The 7,999-nt window shown below is 42.3% G+C and overlaps 1 protein-coding gene and 1 long non-coding RNA gene across 2 annotated transcripts in view; one reads left to right on the top strand and one right to left on the bottom strand.

Annotated features, from left to right (window-relative positions):
* Positions 1 to 2,935, bottom strand: part of LOC110294011 — a 13,023-nt gene extending 10,088 nt beyond the window's left edge. Inside the window, exons 1-3 of the long non-coding RNA XR_002377910.1 lie at positions 2,671 to 2,935; positions 1,833 to 1,883; positions 225 to 406 (exon numbers count right to left, since the gene is read on the bottom strand). This is a non-coding gene — a long non-coding RNA (uncharacterized LOC110294011). The remainder of the gene's footprint in view (positions 1 to 224; positions 407 to 1,832; positions 1,884 to 2,670) is intronic.
* The window catches only part of Fam184b (family with sequence similarity 184 member B), a 101,697-nt gene continuing 96,290 nt past the window's right edge, over positions 2,593 to 7,999 (top strand). The window contains exon 1 of the mRNA XM_021161949.1: positions 2,593 to 3,117. Within this exon, the coding sequence (XP_021017608.1) occupies positions 2,971 to 3,117 (147 nt within the window). The 5' untranslated portion in view covers positions 2,593 to 2,970. The remainder of the gene's footprint in view (positions 3,118 to 7,999) is intronic.

Here is a 7,999-nt window from a genome sequence, read left to right as displayed (position 1 = left end):
GGCAGATTTCTGAGTTCAAGGCCAGCCTGGTCTACAGAGTGAGTTCCAGGACAGCCAGGGCTACACAGAGAAACCCTGTCTCAAAAAACCAAAAAAAAAAAAAAAAACAAACCCTGTTAAACACTATTCTAATCACTGGGGCTTTGGCAACAGGTAAGAATTCTTGCCTCGATAAAATTTACTTTTTATGTTAAAGGTTTTACAGTTCATATACAGAATGTTACCTTTGTTTAAAAGAAAGCTAAGTTATTTTTCACAGTTGTATACCTATCAAAAACATGTGCTTCACCCTTTTGGAGTAGAATTATGAGAAATTTGCTTTTCTATTTAGTGAGAAGCATTTGTTACAAACAATACTTCAGGTCAGTTCCCCCTTTGGGTGTTGGAGAGTTCCGTTAATTTGAATCTAGAAAAAGGCCAGAAATAAAACTATATTAATGCCAGATTCATTCCTCCCAGTGTACTCCAAAGTCAAGTGTACACTTTGCAAACCGATCATGTTACCTGTACTGAGAAAACTCTTGTGCCCATGTGCCAGACTCTCCTTTTTCCACTGGTTTCCACACCTATTACCACTAACACAATTTTAAGGTGGGAAGCTAGAAATTATGATATTACCAAATACTTACAGGCAGCTGTTTCCAAAATATATTGTGGTCCTCCTAATGATCATATTAATATTTTATATAGCCTGATTATATTTTTGTCTTAACACATTTTATTCCAAAATGACATACTCTGTGCTGTTATATTAATATACTTAATGACATCTCAGTGCAAATGTTGCCATTTTGTGACAAGGTGATCTGTTTTTGTTCCCTTGGGAGAGAAGATTGAGAAATTCCTCTCCTGTCTCTGAGGGCTTGGATTTCAGGAGTTCGCCATCATACCCAGTCCCAACACACATTTTAAAAAATTGTTGCCGGGCGTGGTGGCGCACGCCTTTAATCCCAGCACTCGGGAGGCAGAGGCAGGCGGATTTCTGAGTTCGAGGCCAGCCTGGTCTACAAAGTGAGTTCCAGGACAGCCAGGGCTATACAGAGAAACCCTGTCTCGAAAAACCAAAAAAAAAAAAAAAAAAAAAATTGTTTAATTTCTTGATATTAATGCAAGGAAGAAATGAAAGGGATGAAATTAAATTAAATAGTATGTCTTTCAGTATATAAATTATCAGTAACTTGATGATGATGTAGTATTCAGGTGCTTGCACATTAAGAGACTTGCCACCAATGTGGCAAGTGTGTGTTTACACTCAAATACCAAGAGTCACAGGGCCACTGATGTGATAATCCAAGATAGTGAATACTTTTTGGTTCAGTATTCTCATTCCATGAAGGATAATTTTCTTCTCATTTGCACAGTGGTTGAATTCCTGTAAAATGATATTATTTATATACTAAAGATAGTATTCTATATAATTTGGAAATAAATAGGAAGCTTGTATTTAATACATGGACTCACGTGACCCTGATCACCAGAGATTTTTGTCCCAAGGAGTTGTGGGATAAGCCTAAGGTTCTCTTGGTTGCTTCTCTGGGTGCTCTGTGATGCCTGGGAGGCAGACAGGGGTTCACAGTAGTGGTATCACTGTCTCCATTTCACACCCAACTGCCGTTTGTAATCACCTGATCAAATAGTTAATTTTTCCCACCTATAAAATGAGTATTGTCACTGGAGGGCGAGAAGTTTATAAAATAAAATATATTAGCCAGGCAAAATCATAATAATGACACTTCCCACTTCGGAAAAATCTGACCAGGATTCTGTCTTGTTTCTCAAAGTCATTGTTCAAAACCAAGAAAAGCCAGAAACGATTTTGGCTCCATACCTACCTGCTTTCCCAGTCTAAGGGCAACAAAACGCGACAAGGTTCAGCCTCGGGTCTGTCTGAGGTACAAAGGTTAGATGAGCTCCTTTGCTTTAACTGGGTAGGCTTGGCTTTCCAGCCCTATCTGGTGCTCCTTGTACCTTCCTTTCCCACTACCACCCTTTCTAGCTCTTGCAGGACTTTTTGTTCTTGTCGCTACCTCTTTTGCCTCTCTGAGACCAAAACCTGGCGGTGCCCCGCCCCCACCCCATCCCCAAGTTTCGGTCACTAGTGACCTTTGAGTGGACGATGCGGGGAGAGCTCTAGCATTTGGCACTGAGCAGGTCCTATCCAAGGTCAGAAAGGGGGGCTTCCAATTTAGTCCCACCGTATAGTTCTGAGGTTCCAGCTCTATCCCACTTTGAGCTCCAGATCTCAACCTCCTAGAATCGGAGTGGTTAGCTCCCTCATCCCCACCTCTGCCCTTCAGCATCCCGCCTCCTCTCTTCACCCTCGCTCTAAGCATCAGGGCTGCAGGAATTAGACCCGCTCTCTCACCTGTCCCATCTACTACCACAGGATTTTCTAATATTTTCATTCTGATTTGCCGGTCTGCTAGGGACTAAAGCCAGCATTTCTTCCTCTTGGCCTGAACTATCCACCTCGGGCTGGATCGCTCACAGTGGAGTTGGAAGCTCCAAGCCACCCACCCGTCTCCAGTTGGCCAAGGAGAGGGGGAAAAAAAAAAAAAAAAAAAAAAAAAAAAAAAAAAAAAAAAAAAAAAACCTGTCCAGGGCACCGCCCCCCACCCCCTATCCCCCAACATCCCCCAGAAGCTGTCCTCTTGCAGGTATAGCCCACACACTCTCGGAAGCATCCGCAGATGGTAAACCTCACGTGCAAGGCGCCAGCGCTACGCTGCATGGTGCGGGTGCCCGTGAGCCAGCTAGCTCGCGAACGAGCACGAGCAGAGGAAGGTGGTGCGTGAGTGGGCCCGGGAAGGAGACGACACCTCCGGAAAGAGAGCCACGCGGCTGTGCTGGCAGGACTGCAGTGCCACCTCTCTGGAGAAAGCTCTCACGCCCGTGCTCGAACGCACGTGCACACGGCCAGCCTTGAGAGCGTGCGAGTCAGAGCATTTCAGTGCAGGGCGCCTTAAAGCGATGGCATCTGCCCTCAACAGCAAAATTCACCCGCCAGGAACCTGCGCGAGCTCCAAAGCCGACGCCCGCGGTGGCTCGGGCTGGAGAATGGACTGTGATCCGGAGATGCACGTGAAAATGTGCAAGAAGATCGCTCAGCTCACTAAGGTAAGGCGGGGTGCTGCGGGCAAACCAGCTGTGTGCCAGAGGCACCCAGAGTAGGGGTGGGAGTGTAGAAGCACTCCAGGGGAGGACCGCACTGAATCCCCACAAACTTTGTCACAGAGACCAAAGGAAGCTGTTCTGTATCTGAGTGAAGTGACCTTCTGGAGACTGCATTTGGAAGCAGCAGACAGGATTCTTTGCCAAGGAAACTCTCCGCAGCCTGCTTGCTTAGCAGGTGGGCTGTGCTTTCCCAAGGCTAGAGGGTGTGTGTGTGTGTGTGTGTGTGTGTGTGTGTGTGTGTGAGAGAGAGAGAGAGAGAGAGAGAGAGAGAGAGAGAGAGAGAGAGAGGGAGAGATCATGTTCCTTTGCTAGCCCTGTTCAAACCTTCAAACCATCATGCCTGGAATGTTGTGATTTTATTCTCTATATCTGGGGAGATCATGTGAGACCTATTTAAACACGATTCATTAATTCCTTCATTCAACAAATATTTGAATCATTTGTTGAGTGCTAGCAGTCTTTCGTGGCATCGTACTAAACCTGGAAGGCAGCCCAGGGGACTTACTGTCAAACTGACTACAGGCATGTGTTGGATCATAAATGGGAAAGGGTAGGATGCATGCTTGTGGTAATGGAAAAGACCTTGGGAGGTCAGCCAGCCCATATCCCTACTTCATCTCAGGATCTTGGTTGAATATATCCAATATGTGTACCTGAGATGTTGCCAATGCAGGTTGTTAATCCCTGGCAATTTCCCAATTAGGAACAACTCCGCACAGATTCCCTCCACATATCTGTAGAGATGTCTTTCCTGCAGGGTTTGAGTAGTTAATTTGTTTACTTGGTATTTTCCATTTGGTCTCAAACTCCTAGCACAATGCCTACTAGTAAAGACTAGCTCCAGCTTTTGTCCCAGAGTATAATGAATGACATATTCTGATTTCTTTCCTAAACATCTTCCTCTTACTTTCCATACCTGCTTTTCTGAAGGATGGATGAGCATCCTTACCACACTGGAATCCAACATAGGGTGAAACAACAGCACTAGCTTTCTTCTCCTGACCTCCCATTGACATCTGCATATTCTTTGCACAAGAGCCTGTCTCCAGACAGGTGTGCCACGATGTCTAACCCACAGTTGTCTAATAGCGCCGATCAAAAACTTACTTAAGTTTATTATTTAAAAATGATTTTAGTATCTGAAAAAGCAATTATAGTATCCGGGCACCTTCCTTGTCTTCAAAAAGTTAAAGTTTTTGTTGTTTGTTTGTTTGTTGGAAAAGAAGCAAGATTTGAAATAGCAAAAGCAATTAAAAACACATAGCAGGAGCTACATGTGATTATTCAAGTTAAAGCAGGGCACGGCAGTGTGTGCAGAAGGAAGGGAAAATTATGAAAGAATTATCCTTGACTTGTGATAGTGATGATCTATGGGGTGCCTGCTCTATTTAAAAGATTGAACATCACTTTTATTTATGTGCACATGTGTGTCTGTACATATACCCCATTGGTGGGTGCCTATGGAAGCCAGAAGAAGATGTGGGCTTTCAGGAAGCTGGAGTTACAAGTGACTATGAGCCACCCAATGTGGTTGCTGAAAATCAAACTCAGATCCTCTGTAACAGCAGCAAATATTCTTAACCACTGGGCTATCTCACTAGCTCCATATACTGAATATTGGTGCAATAAGTCCTAGGCAGGTTCTGTTCTAGCTAAGAGTCATTTTGAAAAAGGGACTCTGAACTGAGAAAAATCCCTCTATAAGATTTCCCTGTAGGCAAGTCTGTAGTTTTTAAAATTATAGTTGGTGTGTCTAGCTGACTGTGGGTGGTGCTATTCCTGGGCAGGTGGTCATGGGCACTATAAGAAAGTAGGCTGGGTAAGCCACTGAATAGCACTCCTCCATGGCCTCTGCTTTAGTTTCTGCCTTCAGGCTCTTTCCCTGACTTCCTTGGATGATGGACTACCAATTGTAAGATGAAATTAAACCCTTTCCTCTCCAGGTTGCTAACAGTGATAGTGTTTTATCACAGCAATAGAAACCCTAACAAAAGCATAGCCCTTTCCTTTGTAGTAGATAGATTATTTCAATGTAACTGGGTGGTGATTCCATTCAGTAATATTTATGGAATACCTATTTTGCTAAGCCATGAAGACTCAGCGATACAGAAGGCCAACACCATCCCTGGTACATAATCAGCAATATTTCTCAGAGTATGTTCTCCGCTACAAATCATGATTGAGTCTTACTATGTAGGACCACTCAGTACCACTTTTCACACTAATTTCTTAAAGTGAGATTTTGGTTTCTGATAAACCGCTCTTCTTTTGCCAACTCTTTGTATGGTGCATATTTTCTACACTTGAACATTTAGTATTTCCATGAGCTTTTCTTTGATAGGTGAATTTAATCCAGGTGATCACGAATATTCTTCCATCATGACTTGTGGTTTTCCTTTGCCATTCTTCCCCTGTGCTTTCTCTGTCTCTATTCCCATGTTCTGTAAGATTAGGAAAAATGATTTACATTCTGTGACTGGTTTGAGAGCTCCAGGCTTCATTCAACTCAGTCTCCGGACTGTCACTCATGTTTCAACTTAGCTACTTAACTATGATGTTTTCTACTAAAGGTTTTAAACAGAATTTTCCTACAGAAGAGCTCTTTTCATCTGCCAGTGTAGTCCCATGTGTGTTTAGTGAACACAATTGTGTCCAGTGATTCATAAAGTTTAGCTGGAGAACATGTCCATTTCTCATGCACATTTGAAGGTAGTCCCTATTCACACCCCCATCCCTAGGCAACCTTTTATTCTTTTCTGTCCTTTTCCAAAACAATTACTTATTTAATGATTTTAGTGCATATGTGTCTGAGTAAGTATATACACACATGCTGTGTGTGCACGTGCTGATGACCAGAAGGAAACAGGAAGAGTCCTCTATCTCTCCCTGCTTATTCCTATGAGGGAGGCAAGGTCTCTCCCTGAAACAAGAGGCTCAAGTTTTCCCAGCTAGGCTGGCAGCCAGCAAAATTTGGTTATCCTTTTATTTCTACCCATTTTGGAGCTGGTGTTAGGGCTGGCTGTGTAGGTGCTGGGATTTGAACTCTTCCTCTTCTTGTGGTTGTTCAACATACACTCTTAGCAATCTCTCCCTCCAGCCCAAATATCCAGGCTTGTTTCTTATAGGTATTTCAAATAAATGAAATCATACAATACTTAATCCTTTATTTCTGGCTTTTTCTTAGAGGACCATCCATGTCCTATCACATAACGTCACATATGCATCTATCTCTTATATAGCTATCTCGAGTTTGATTTATCATGATTTATCTATTCACCAACTGATAATTTTGGATTCCATCTTTTGTGGTTATCATCAACAGTACTGCTATGGACATGATAAATCCATATGCAAGACTTTATGTGCCCTTGGTTACATACTGAAAAGCAAAATCTTTCACTTTTAATGCTTATTTTTAAATTTAATTGATGCATAAAATCTGTATGTATTTGTGGGATACAGATGTTTCAGGTATGTAATAACTCAGGGTATCAGTGTCTCCATCACCGAAACTATTTGCTGTTTCTTTGTGGTGATACTGTTCAAACTCTCTTCTAGCTATTTGGAAAGATACAATTACTTGGCATCCACCATAGTTATCCTGTAGTTCTCTGGAACATTAGAAGGCATTCCACCTACTCCAACTGTACCACTATATTCAATAACCAGTCTGTCACTTTCCTCTTTACACTTCTTAGCCTCTGGGAACTGCTACTCTACTTTCTACCTTCATGAAATCAATTATTTTATCTACCACATGTAAGTAAGAGCATGCAGCATTGTCTTTCTGTGCCTAACTTACTGCAGTTACCCTGATACATCCAGCTCCATTCATGATGCAGTGACAGGTTTTTATGCTGTTGTATGAGTGGATAGTCCTCTGCTGTATGTAGATAACACAGTTTGTTTGTTCACCCATTAGTGGACATTTAGGTGTGTTTCGTGTCGTGGCTTTTATGACTACATCTTCATCCCTCTCTTTTTCCTTCTTGTTTCATTTCCTGAAATGTCCTTGTCTCTAAAAATTGGATCGTATTTATCTTTTAAGCTCTACTTCCTCTAAAAATAAAAGCCTTTGAAAACCTTCTTATTTTAAATGTGTTTATTATATGGTAATTTCTTTTTCTTATCCAACTCTAGAAGTTGATATAGTAACAGGCACAAAATAGAACCTTACTAAACTTTCTCCATGTGTAGGCTGGAGAGGTGGCTCAGTGGTTAGGGGCACTTCAGCGGAGCTGGGTTGATTCCCACACCCACATAGCAGCTCACAGCCATCTATAACGCCAGTCTCAGGGGATCTGTGAAGTTTCTGAGGCCCTCTTCTGGTCTCTGAGTGTACAGCACACATCTGCTACAGATAGTTACATGCAGACAAAGCAGCCATTGCATTAAAAAAATTCTTTGCATATATTTTGTTAAGATTTCTCTTATACTGATTCATAAGAAATATAGTGATTTATCTCCTAAAATAATAAAGTCCTAGTTTTATGTACAACTGCTGGTAGCCTAGTGAATAAATAATCAAACAATCCAAGATGCACATGAAAACCACCTGGAGAGCTTTTGACAATATAGCAGTTTGTTGGGTATTATATAGCACATGGCTGTAATATCCCTACTTGAGAAGCTGAAGTAGGGCAAAGAATTGCAAGTTCAAGCCTGTCCAGCGACATAATGAGTTGCCTAGGCAACTTAGCCTTGTCTCAGAATTTAAAAAGCCTGGGGATGTAAGTCAATGGTAGTCTTCTCACCTACCATACACAAGCCCCTAGATCGATTCCCAGTAACACACACACACACACACACACACACACACACACAC

Source organism: Mus caroli, chromosome 5 (genome assembly GCF_900094665.2).
Source record: "Mus caroli chromosome 5, CAROLI_EIJ_v1.1, whole genome shotgun sequence".
NCBI lineage: Eukaryota > Metazoa > Chordata > Mammalia > Rodentia > Muridae > Mus > Mus caroli.
Note: the sequence above shows the minus strand (reverse complement) of the source record. Positions and strands in the feature narration are given on the sequence as shown.